Consider the following 13,053-nt stretch of genomic DNA (forward strand, 5'->3'; position numbering starts at 1 on the left):
CATATATATATATATATATATATATATATATATATATATATATATATATATATATATATATATATATATATATATATATATATATATATATATATATATATGTATATATATATACTTGACTAATCAGAAGAATAAGAATGGGCTGGGGTGCGTTTGGCAGGCATTCTCAGATCATGAACAGCAGATTGCCATTATCCCTCAAGAGAAAAGTTTATAACAGCTGTGTCATACCAGTACTCACGCACGGAGCAGAAACCTGGAGGCTTACGAAAAGGGTTCTACTTAAATTGAGGACGACGCAACGAGCTATGGAAAGAAGAATGATGGGTGTAACGTTAAGGGATAAGAAAAGGGCTGATTGGGTGAGGGAACAAACGCGAGTTCATGATATCTTAGTTTAAATCAAGAAAAAGAAATGGGCATGGGCAGGACACGTAATGAGGAGGGAAGATAACCGATGGTCATTAAGAGTTACGGAATGGATTCCAGGGGAAGGGAAGCGTAGCAGAGGGCGGCAGAAAGTTAGGTGGGCGAATGAGATTAAGAAGTTCGCAGGGACAACATGGCCACAATTAGTACATGACCGGGGTAGTTGGAGAAGTACGGAAGAGGCCTTTGCCCTGCAGTGGGCGTGACCAGGCTGATGATATATATGTAGGTATATTGAAACCCCAAGCAGTGTTCCCAATAACGGAAACAGCTGTAATGTACTCGAACAAATGGCGTGTTGTAAGTAGAGAATAAAACACAATTAGATGCAGCTACGAAGCATGCGCGACCGTTCTTCAGTGGTGTGCGCATGCGCACGTCTCCGCACCAACGTCATCCGCTAGTGCCGCGTTTGCCGTGGCCTCCTGCTGGCACGAGAACGAGGGCGCGGGTTCAATACGCGACCGCAGCACCCGCGTTTCTGTTATGCTGCAGGTAAAATAAAAATAACGAATGCAAGATTAAAAACGCTCGCAACGTGCTTGGGTTGCACATTGACGAACGCTCAAGCAGTCTAAATTAATCCGGCACGCTGCACTACCACGTGTTTCCTAGCCCGTGTAATAGGACATTATAGAGCCCCATAACTTTGTTTGTCCCTCATTTTTGAACTCATCTGCGACAGCATAAATGCAGAAACGTTACGGAAATTCCAAAACTGGCCTTACAGGAGCAAAAAAAAAAACTATAATATGGTTTTCCGCAAAAAATATATATAGTTACCGCCCTTTCTAAGCTATCAGTCGATGTTTTGACAATATTGTCAAACAGTGTGCGCACTGCTGTATCGTGGGGAGGAAAATATGAATAACACGTCGAATGTAGAATATGTACGATAGCCCAAAAGGCAGCGCCTTGGTATTTGAGGACCGAGCTGATTGCCTACGGACAAGAATATACCGGAGCAAGTCTTCGCGACAGAATGGGGCACCCGTCTGCTGCAGCGAAAATCCGGAGACAACTGAGTCCATCTCTGAGGAATGCGAAGCCATTCACCCAGGGAGACCCCCGAGTTAGCTACAGCTTCAAGAAGCGCTGGGACTCAAAGTGGATGGAGGCACCAACAGGCCAGCGGTCGATACAAGCAAGCGACCTTTAGAGAATTTGGTGGCAAGAAAGCAGGGAAGAGATGACAGGATGGGATGCGGAGCGGCGGCAGTGACGGTGGGGCAAAGGATCGAATCCTCAACGTGGCCATTTTTTCTTTAGATGGAAGATAACGTAATTTGTGAGCCATTTTCCTGCCACGGCTTTCTGATGACGCCAGGGTCGCACAATGCGCCAAGTAATGCTGTCGCTTCAGATACTTGCTCTCTTGCACATCTACGCCATCTGTACTGACTTGCACCTTTCTTTGTTATTTTCATTTGTATTACTCCTCCTTTTCCTCCTTTGTTTTGAAACCGTTATCAATGCTTATTATGACGAGGTATTGGGAATAAAGCGTCACGCGTTAGTTAAGCTACGCGCCGCGTTCCTGTCGCGTTGTTCTCGGGCCCCCGTTACTCCAGCGGTGCACAGCGATAACACCGTCGCCTACATTTCCGGGTTTCGGTGCGAACACAGGCGTGTGCGTTTCTTTATAACGTTCCTTTGATCCTTATCCTAAGCTAAACCTGTAGTAGCATTCAAAGCCTTTCGCTCGGCTGACTTCTCCAGTTATCAATAAGCGTTCTCTCACTAACACGCAGATGTTTTCGGAGGTACCGGTTGACGTATGCGTCGAGAACATGTCGCACGATTTACATACGATTTATGCGTTATTAGGACAGCTCTTAGAAGACTCCATCGGAGTCGAGAACAATGGCAGCAGTACTTTGCTGCCCAAACTAAATGGCCGCTGAGCAACCCGATAGGAAAGTCGCTTGCCGCACAAGAAAAACGAAGTCCCGCTTTTTTCCTCCTTTAATGTGCGTTACCTTTGTTCGTTCTTATAGCTTCAATCATGCCAACGCTGAAGTAAAGGAGTAACCCTTCTCTTCCTGTTTTTCTTTTGCAAGCTTTCTTTGTCGACACGACGGCAAGTCAAGTCGCAGAGACACGTTGCACATGCGCTCTATTCCTTGGGCTCGAAGCTGTCTCATTAGCAGTCACAGTGACAAGTCTTCAACGCTGGTCAGAAGTGTAACAAGCCCCACGCTTTCCCATCTTTTTTTTTTATTTGCAGGACCAAATCGGACATCACGACCGACGAGACCGTGTGGGCCGCCGCCATCGGTGCCATGCCCTTGCACCTCGTCAGGCTCGGCCTGGACCAAATGATCACCCAGCGCTTCCTGGCGGCAAAGTCAATGCGCGACGCCAAAGCGTAAGCAGTGTACCCAGGTTCATGTGCCGGACCAACTAGTATGTCTACAGCATTCCTACAGAACATTCGGGGACGAATGGAAGCGGGCGCAATGGCTGAGCTCTTAGCCGAACACTAGCTTGAGCTTCGGTTGGATGGATGGATGCAAAACTTTAATAAGGTCCTGAGGTACGCGACTCAGCGCGCTGCGGGCAGCCCCCACGTTGGGACAGTCAGGCCTTGCCCAACCGCCGCATCGTGGGCCCTCTGGACAGCCCATAGTTGCGCCCCGGCATCGGGGCTCTTGATAGCGGAGAGCCACTTGTTCTCGTCGATTTCTTCTGTGCCTCGTAACGAGGGGCAACGCCAGAGCATATGGTCTAGGCTAGCGTTGTCATTGCAGTGCCTGCAGGAACTAGTGGCATAGGTGTCGGGATAAATTTTGAGCTTCGGTCTAATTTTTTTTAAGCCCTTAAGGGAGCTCATTTGTTGCACGGCTGACGCCTATACTTTTATTTGAGGCTATAAACATTTTGTTCCAACCGCTAGCGAGTTCGAGCTACACCTGCGACGAGGAAAGCCATCATCGAAAATTGTGTATATGCATTCGGATTACCTGACGCGCGCCAGAATGTCAGACACTGGAGTTTCGACAGCGATAGCTATTACTGACAGCGACAGAGATAGCAATTAAAGTCTATTTCATGCAATTTTCGTATCGTCTACCGCAGCTGCCGCTGCGTTTACTTGGCGCGAGAAATTAACAAAAATGTAAAGCTTGATTTCTCGCCACCCAACGATTAAATCTTAGACCTTAATTGGGAATCATGGTGTTACCTATGCGGCAGACAAGCACCCCTTATACACCCACAAGGGTGCGGAAATATTTAGCGTGCTATAGTTGGTCGGATATGCTATTTTAAGGAATAAAGCGAAAGAAAAAAAAAGAGGACGGACTAACAGGCACCGAATTCACAAAGCTTCTCATTCGTAAATCTCTGCTAATGGCTTCGGTGATATAATATGTCGAGCCTCAGAAGTGTGACGTTCTTATTTAGGAAAAAATTCTATCATGCGAGCTCTTTGTGGCTATGGGCCCAGAAACCGTAATCACAGATACATATTAAGGCTAGAACTGTTTCCAACAGTAAGTGCCCGCCAACATTTATATTGAACACATTAGATATTAGAAAGCCACACATTGGGCTGTCCGGCTATAACGGATGATAAAGAGAGAGCTTTAGGATTGGAGCTGGCGCTGTAACGCATGCTGTCTGCAGTTCACAGATGGTGCAACGTCATGCTGCCGTATCGCGCTTCGTCTTTCTTTCAGAGTAGCATTCTGCTGCATCGGCATTCTCTCCTTCTTCTACGCTCTCAACGGAGTAACGGCGCTGGCCATAGTCTTCTGGTTCAGAGACTGCGACCCGCTGCTCACCGGAGCCATTCCCCGCTACGATCAGGTGAGAGAAACGGCCACTGCTGTTGCTGCAACTGCTTACTGAAAAAAAAATTAAAGGGGCCCTGAGAAGTATATCCCTCGGGCCTCATAAAAAAAAACACACACAGTGTGGCGGATGGCATATGCTGCCGTGAACATATCAGCCAAATTTTGCAGTCTCACGCAAACCGCGGCCACCCGCATTGGAATTAAGCGTTGGCCACCCTGCTAATTGGTGCACTAGCCGTCGGGTCTCGCTAATTTCGACTCGTTTTAGCACTCAACTAGCCTGTGGCCACGCGAAACTTAAGAGGAGGCTTTAGCTCGGGGCCTCCTGTCTAAATGCATGGGAAAGGAGAAATTATTCTTCTCGGAAACTACCGCACCGAATGTTATGAGGTTTGTTGCATTTAAAAGAAAACATTAATATCTAGCGACTGCTGGCAGTTCATTTTCGATTTCGGCCGTCAACGTTTCAGTAAAAATTTTCAACATTGCAAGTTTTCGAAATACGAAACTATAGGGCTTACAACTCGGTAACTCAGTAATGAAAAAGGATATAATGATATAACAACTGTGTAAATTAGACCTTATAGCACACCTAAAGCGGACAAAATTGTTGTATTACACGTGGCTCTCAAATTTATCACAAATATGCGAGTAGCACTTTTGCAAAACCCTTGTAGACAATGTGACAAATTCACGTAAGACATAAACTGACATATCAAGTTTGTCCACTTTGAACGATCTAATGGATGCAGTTTACAGAACTGCGATCTCTGTTCTAGGTGGAGAGATACAATCTGTAAACATTGTGCTTGTATATTCTTTTTTTCAGCGTTACCGGTTTTCGAAAGTTTCTCTTAAGAAATTCAGGCCATAAATCGAAGTTCCGTTTGCAACAGTAACTACAATTTATCTCGCACATGGAACAAATTTCATTCAAATGAGCCCAGTGGCCATCTCGGAAAAGCATTTCAGCGTTTTGCATGTATCCGAACGGGTCGGCATCGGAGTTGGGCCCGAGCTAGAGCTCCCGCCTCAAAAGTTCTGAACATGCGCACGCTTGCCAGAGTGCCCTCCCTCCTGGCCGCTTCTTGTTAGACGCCTCGGCAGACATCGCTTCGCATTGAGCTGCTGATAGCGCTTCAAAGCGCGCGCCCGAGTGCATTGCCGGTCCCCGAGGAGAACCACGCTTGGCGCCATCGTAGGCGCCCGAATCTGAAATAGTGGCGTCTACGTGAACGTCCAAAATCAAATTTGAACTGCGCGCCATGGTGACGTTTCAGTGGGCGGAGCGTTGCGGGCACACCCCTCTCCGCCGTAGCCTTCGGTGTGCAAATCATTGAAGAAGGAGCGAAGGCACCGCGAACGGCACGTCTGATTGTCATTAACTCCGTTTCTTCTGAACGCAGTGAAGTACTTTTTGCGGCAAAGTATTTCTGAAACAGTCTAGTTTAACTTCACATTCATTTCTCGACTTGGATAAAAAGTGGTTCAGGGCCCCCTTTAGCTTATACTAAGCCATGTTGTGTACGTGCGACGAAAAAATAAACAAACAGGCGAGGCAGCAGGTTATACTATAAACCGGGTGCATGATTGCGAGGAGAGATATGATGAAAAAAAAATTCAGGTATGCCACAACCACTTCGCTTGTTGCAGTGACTCGCGGTAAGCCGATGGTGCTCGAAAAAGCACAGTGTCCCTGATTATGACAAAGCAGTCGTGTGGAAATCCCCTTTGTGACACCCCTCTTTCTGCAAACTCGGTCAGACAAATTCGCGAAGAGAATGCTTCCGGCAGATATTTCAACATAGCAGTCACTTGCTGCATCGTCCTAATGCACAATTATTATTTTATTTGTTTTCAACCTCTACATACAATGGCTATATGCGCACTCTTAATGCATGATGGCTTTTCAGACAGAAAAAAAAAGATTTTGCTCTGAACGGAAATACGATCACGGCGCCCTGCAAAAGAAATGACTACGTGCGTTTTCTTTTTTTTTTCAGATTGTCCCTTACTACATCAACACGAGTGCAAGCGCACTGATAGGAATTAGGGGCCTCTTCCTGGCTGGCGTCATCAGTGCTTCCATAAGGTAATAAACCTTGACAACAGCGGCAGCAAGATCCTAGCGTAATCCAGCTGTACAGTACCTATTCCAGCTGTACAGTACCAGCTGTACAGTACCAGCTGTACAGTACCTATTCCAACTGTACAGTACCAGCTGTACAGTACCCGCTGCGCAGTACCAGCTGTACAGTGCCTATTCCAGCTGTACAGTACCAGCTGTACAGTACCAGCTGTACAGTACCAGCTGTACAGTACCAGCTGCACAACGCAATGCGGCAGCCCCACATTTCCACAGCTGCACTCGCTGTTACGTTTGGTTCGCGTGCGGCACTGTCATGAGCTCTTCATTACCCAAATGCGTCATCATGCGTTTTTAGGGGCCAAAGGCGGAAGCAGGAAAAGTCGTAACGGCAAATTAGCGTACGTCGACACGTTAAAAGTTTACAAAATGGTGTCAGAGAGAGGCGAAGCTTTCGTGATAGCCAAGCCAGCGAAACAGCGAGTTAACTTCGCTATGAGTGGTGCTTCGTTAAGAGCGGAGAAGCAACTAAGAGAGAGCAAATGATAAAGGAACGGTAGGGAGGTTAACCAGGACTGAGCCGAGAAGCAACTAAAGTTCCACAGCAACGCGGCATGTCTACTGAAACAAGGCGCGAGCTCGTAAAACTAGTTTTCACGCACAGGCTGAGCCAGGACGTAGGTGGGCTCGTTAACCGCCTTCGGTCGGCGTTTCGGGCCTTGAGGAACCAGACTCGGCGGCTCTGCGTACAAAACGGAGGCAGTCGCAATTCGCGCACATCTGAGAGAACGGGAAGGCATGAGCTTGACGCACTTGAATCCGGAGAATTCTTGCTCTAGGGTCGGTCATGTTCTAGTCCTAGGTCATCACTGCTGAATGCAAAAAGAAAGAAAGAGCCGACTCCTAGAGCGCCGAACTGATAACTGAGCGCTCGCCTACTGCCCATCTTTATTCTTTTTTTTTAGGCTCGCTGTGAGCGCCCCTTCGCATCCGAGCCGACGCGGGCGCTACAAAGTAAACAATGCCGCCATTGATAGCGACTACGAGCCAGCGACGAAATCCGGTTGACACCCATGAGCAGCTGCAACGTCTGCTTGTATTCATGACGTGATACAGTTAGTTCCCAAGGATTTGCCGCCATGTGCCCCGGTGGCCTTCGCAGAGCTCTCTCATTCTCCAGTTTGACACAAAGAAACGCAAAGGCTGGCAAAGGGTCAACGTGCGCGATTTACTGGACAGTCCCGGGCCCATTAACCAGGCACTTCAGTAGCAGACGAAATGGACACTTACAGAATGGCCCCCGAGTTGTCTGGATTGCCCGACAAAGTTTCCGTTTCAATGCGATATTTTTTTCCCCTTTGCCAAAATTACTTCTGAGTGCTTACACAAAGAGTATCATTGTACGCGTGAGGGACAGAGGCAGGCACCCTTAGATGGTGAAACAGAAGCCAGATCAAGTTTCCTTTACCGCCAAACGACAGACTTCTGACCATTTTTGCGCTACCTTTAACGTTTAACTCCTGTCTCATAGCTCTTTCTCTCGATTTCTGTTTCCTTCTTTCCAGCACAATATCATCTATCGTCAATTCACATGCGGCCGTTCTGTATGTAGACATTGTGTCGCCGTACATCAAGATACCCGAGAAGAGATCGAGTCTTGTGATGGCAGCTCTGGGTAAGCCCGGTATTTGGTACACGCCTCTTGTGTGGCAGCTACATAAAAGGAAAGGCACCTGGGAAAGATAATTTTAAGCCAAAAGACGTTAGTGTCTGAGTGGACTTCGATATGCGTTGAACAGCTTGTCGAGAGCCGGGGCATAACTGGCAGCACTGCTTGCGAGATACGAGAGCAGTGGCCCCGCAGGTCAACAACTATGGAACTGCTACAGCAAAGAATACTTTGCATTGGACTTCATATGCGCGCCGAATTTCGTCATCATTGGTAAAGTTGAGCTTTCTTATACCTCTAGTATTACAGCCCACAATAACGTCTACGAAATCCGGAATCTAAACGATAAGAACCCTGCCCTGTATGTTTACCTCGTATGTGCGACCGACGTTCAGGCGCTTAAAACAGGAAGCTGGGCTAGTGAAAAGGGGGGGCACATGAGAAATTTTCAGCGCTTGCGGAGGAAAAGAAAGCACTTACAAGAAGAAGAAGAGACAACCTTCATACTTTGAAACGGTATTGTCCTTCTAGTTTATCTTGTGGGCGCGTTTTGTAATCCTGCACCAATTTTCCCATCTTTCTGCACTTCTGAGACAACCCACCTTCTTCTCCTCTTGTATTTTCTTTCTTCCGAGGTGTTAGCTCTTCACCCAAAACGACTAAAATGACATTAGGCGGTTTGAAACAGTTAACTCTTTCCGTCCTAATGTTTTTGAAATCAAGTGAGAATTATACATTACGTACAATAGAACGGCAAAAGTCGTGGGAAAATGAACACGAGTTTTTGGTAATTAATGGAGTTCTTTTTTTTTTCTTCTCGTCTCCTGCGAAAAACTTAATGCGAACAGCATGTGGTTCTTAAGATTTCATAATTCACAATCATAATGGTGTGAAATATAGCCACAGATTATTGGAAGGACATTGTTGTGCAACACAAGGCCGGGTATATACATTCAGACATTAGGCTCGAAAGATAGAGCGCAGAGGCGTAACGTCAGCGCAACGTCAGCGCAACGTCAGCATAACGTCAGCGTGAAGTTTCACAAATTTAGGACGATTTGTGAAACTTCAGGGAGGGTCACATTATCGGCGGCACTAAGTCGACAAAATATGTCATTATCATTGCTGACATTGTTACATTTCTAGAAATATTTTTGGCGCTTGTTGTTCCTCAATGTACGCAACTTCCTACAAAGCACTGATTCGTACAGGAATAGCTTGTCTAAAAGAATAAAAGGTAGAAGGCTACGAACGATTATCGTGCGCTCAGCATACGTATTTTATTTTGCCGCCAAATAAACGGGGACAAAGTATTTTAGACAGAATCGTCGAACAGCTTCCACTAAGTATGTGTTTTTTTATTGCATTTTCTTGCAATATCCCCGTCCACTAGCCAACGCATCAAATACGTCAACTTTTTTTAAACTTTCTTATTTCTTTAATTAGACAATTAAACAAATTCACTCGGTATTCTCTTCAATTTGAGAGGTTTAGAAACTCATTTTGATTTTTTTTTTTTTTGCGTGAGAATAATGAATGACTACAGCGTCAATTTTGTCAGGATCACTCGATCACTTAAAATGGGAAAGAGGGTGTTGAAGAGCCCAGAGAAATGAAGCACCCGAAGATATGACGTACAGAGAAACTAGTGAAATAATATTTGGCCTACCCAAGCCTACGTGATTGAAAGGTGAGCCTGAGGCAGTATATTTATTCCCACAGCGGCCGGAAGCGGTACCATTATGACCCTCACGGGACTGCTGGTCCCCTACATCGGATCGGCTGCGAGGGTGAGTAAACATTGAGACTCCTTCCCCTCGCCGGAACTGACCGTTTTCATGTCCTGATGACCTGGACAATATACGCGGAAGGAAGTTCTGAGCAAAACTTTCATGCACCTTGGCTTCGACATCTAATTGCAGGAATCATTTCAAACTCCTGCCCATTTACTATTGCCTATATATCTGGTCGACTCGGCAAACAAATGTCACGTTCATTATATTGCAACGGGGGTGGTGTTCGCCTAGCAGCACTAGCTCTAGGTTGCAGCGGTAGGCTTAAAACAGGTCGGTCCTATCTCGAAACGGGGAAGCAAGCACACCTCGTCGTCTTCTTCTCATCCACTAGCACCATGCCCACTGCCAAGTGCCTTCAGTACAATCACTCCCCACCGAAAGAGTAGCCATCCTGGCGACCTAAGGGCAGGAAAACACAGGGGGGTCATGGCACTGCTTGAGCCGGGAGACGTGCACAATTTCCTGGCCGCGACGACGCTGGTCGGAAGGCGCTTCCGTTGGCTCGATGAGGTAGTTGACAGCGGATGTTTTTTTCAGTACCCCATAAGGACCGTGGTACTTGGAGAGCAGCTTAGAGGAAAGGCCTGGAGGAGTAGAGGGCACCCACAACCAGACCAGCGAGCCAGGAGCAAAGCACGTAGCCGCAGTAGATGAATCATGGCGATGCTTTTGGCGCCACTGGTCCTGGGATGTCAACGAACGAGCGAGCTGGCGACATTCTTCGGCGTAAGCAGCCGCTCTAGAAACAGTCGTGCACTCCGAAGCATCTGGTCGGTAAGGCAGAATCGTGTCCATAGTACATGAAGGTTCGTGTCCGTAAAGGAGAAAGAAAGGAGAGAACCCAGTGGTGCTTTGCTTGGCGGTATTGTAAGCGTAGGTGACGAAAGGCAGAATGCGATCCCAATTCGAGTGGTCAGATGAAGCATACATGGCCAACATGTCGCCAAGGGTGCGGTTGAAACGCTCTGTCATCCCATTAGTTTGAGGATGATATGCCGTGGTAGTGCGGTGAATGATGCGACACTCCTTTAGCAATGCTGCAATGACGTCGGAGAGAAAAACGCGACCGCGGTCGCTCAGTAATTCTCTAGGTGCTCCATGGCGTAAAATCAGGTTTCGAAGGAGAAAACTGGCGACGTCTTTTGCTGTGGCAGATGCTAGGGCTGAAGTTTCGGCGTACCGCGTGAGGTGGTCGATAGCGACAATAACCCAGCGGTTGCCGCTTGGAGTGTTGGGAAGCGGACCGTATAGGTCAATGCCGACGCGGTCGAACGCGCGCGCGGGGCATGGTAAAGGTTGCAAGGGGCCGGTGGCATGTTTAGATGGCGTCTTGCGTCGTTGGCATATGAGGCAGGACCGGACGTAGTGGCGAACGAAGCGGTACATACCGCGCCAGTAGTACCGAAGCTGGATGCGAGAGTATGTCTTTAAGACACCAGCGTGGCCGCATTGGGGATCGTCGTGGAACGTGGCGCAGATGTCAGGGCGCAGGTGTCGGGGTATAACAAGCAACCACTTGCGACCGCTCGAATTGTAGTTGCGGCGGTACAGCAGGTTATCCCGAATGATGAAGTGCGCTGCTTGACGACGGAGCGTCCGAGAAATTGGCGCTGGCGACTGGCTAGACAGGAAGTCAAGAAGCGAAGAGATCCATGGGTCCTTGCGCTGCCCTGATGGCATGTCGGTAATGTTGAGGGCGAAGGCTCCATGTGTGGAAATAGACGAGTCGACAGGACCGGAGGGCAGGGGTGAGCGGGATAGAGCGTCTGCGTCTGAATGTTTTCGGCCGGAGTGATAAACAACGCGGATGTCGTACTCTTGTAGGCGCAATGCCCAGCGGGCGAGCCGACCAGTTGGATCTTTTAAGGAAGATAACCAGCATAGGGCATGATGGTCGGTCACGATGTCAAATGGACGCCCGTACACATAAGGACGAAATTTTCCGATTGCCCAAACGATGGCCAGACATTCCTTTTCAGTAACCGAGTAGTTCGCCTCGGCTTTGGTAAGGGTGCGGCTGGCATACGCGACGACGTACTCTTCGAAGCCATCCTTGCGTTGTGCAAGAACAGCGCCGAGCCCGACACCGCTAGCGTCCGTATGGATCTCAGTTGGTGCAGATGGATCGAAGTGTCGCAGTACTGGAGGAGAGGTGAGAACGCGTCGCAGTTCTTGGAATGCGTCGTCGCATGCCGGGGACCAGGCTGATAGGTCAGAACTGCCGGTGAGAAGCTGCGTCAAGGGGGCGATGATAGAGGCAAAGTTACGGATGAAGCGCCGGAAATATGAGCACAAGCCGATGAAACTGCGAAGCTCTTTCATGGTGGTTGGTTTGGGGAACTCGGTTACGGCGCTAAGTTTCGTGGGGTCCGGGAGGATACCGTCTTTGGAAACTACATGACCGAGAATAGTAAGCGTGCGAGCGCCGAAGTGGCATTTCCTCAAATTTAGTTGCAGTCCTGCAGTGGAGAGGCACGCAAGGACTTGCTCGAGGCGGCTGAGGTGCGTCGCAAAGTCGGTGGAAAAAACCACAATGTCATCCAAATAACACAGGCACGTTTTCCACTTCAGCCCTCGAAGAATGCTATCCATCATTCGCTCGAAAGTGGCAGGCGCGTTGCAGAGGCCGAACGGCATGACGGTAAATTCATATAGCCCATCAGGAGTTACAAAGGCTGTCTTTTGGCGATCGGCCTCTGCCATTGGCACTTGCCAATACCCGGAGCGTAGATCCAGCGAGGAAAAGAATTCCGCGCCCTGCAGACTGTCCAAGGCATCGTCGATGCGCGGCAGAGGATATACATCTTTGCGCGTTATTCGGTTAAGGCGGCGATAGTCGACGCAGAACCGAATGGAGCCGTCTTTCTTTTTAACAAGGACAACCGGAGATGCCCAGGGACTGTTAGAGGGCTGGATGATGCCACGCTCCAGCATGTCGTCAACGTGCTCGTCGATGACACGGCGTTCAGCGGCCGACACACGATACGGACGCTGGCGCAATGGTGTTTGTTGGCCGGTGTCGATACGGTGAACGACTGCGGACGCCCGGCCCAAGGATGGTTGGCCAATGTCAAATGAGGCACGAAAACGCTGGAGGAGCTTGATGATTTCGGTGTGCTGCGCAGGTGTGAGTTCTGCGTAGACGGAACGGGCGAAGACGTCTACAGGGGCATCGGTCGCGGCGGCAGGAGTTACGGCACAAATCGGAAGTGATGCCGTATTACCAAACATGGTGGCCGGGAGAATGCTATCGAAAGCTTCAGCTGTACCCAGGCA

At 48.5% G+C, this 13,053-nt stretch overlaps 1 protein-coding gene across 1 annotated transcript in view; it reads left to right on the forward strand.

Moving 5' to 3' along the window:
* LOC135896544 (putative sodium-dependent multivitamin transporter) overlaps nucleotides 1–13,053 on the forward strand; it is a 57,256-nt gene that overhangs the window by 26,153 nt on the left and 18,050 nt on the right. Inside the window, exons 7-11 of the mRNA XM_065424972.2 lie at nucleotides 2,657–2,797; nucleotides 4,110–4,239; nucleotides 6,230–6,318; nucleotides 7,878–7,987; nucleotides 9,704–9,771. Of these exons, the coding sequence (XP_065281044.2) occupies nucleotides 2,657–2,797; nucleotides 4,110–4,239; nucleotides 6,230–6,318; nucleotides 7,878–7,987; nucleotides 9,704–9,771 (538 nt within the window). The remainder of the gene's footprint in view (nucleotides 1–2,656; nucleotides 2,798–4,109; nucleotides 4,240–6,229; nucleotides 6,319–7,877; nucleotides 7,988–9,703; nucleotides 9,772–13,053) is intronic.

The sequence above is a fragment of the Dermacentor albipictus genome, chromosome 9, assembly GCF_038994185.2.
Source record: "Dermacentor albipictus isolate Rhodes 1998 colony chromosome 9, USDA_Dalb.pri_finalv2, whole genome shotgun sequence".
NCBI lineage: Eukaryota > Metazoa > Arthropoda > Arachnida > Ixodida > Ixodidae > Dermacentor > Dermacentor albipictus.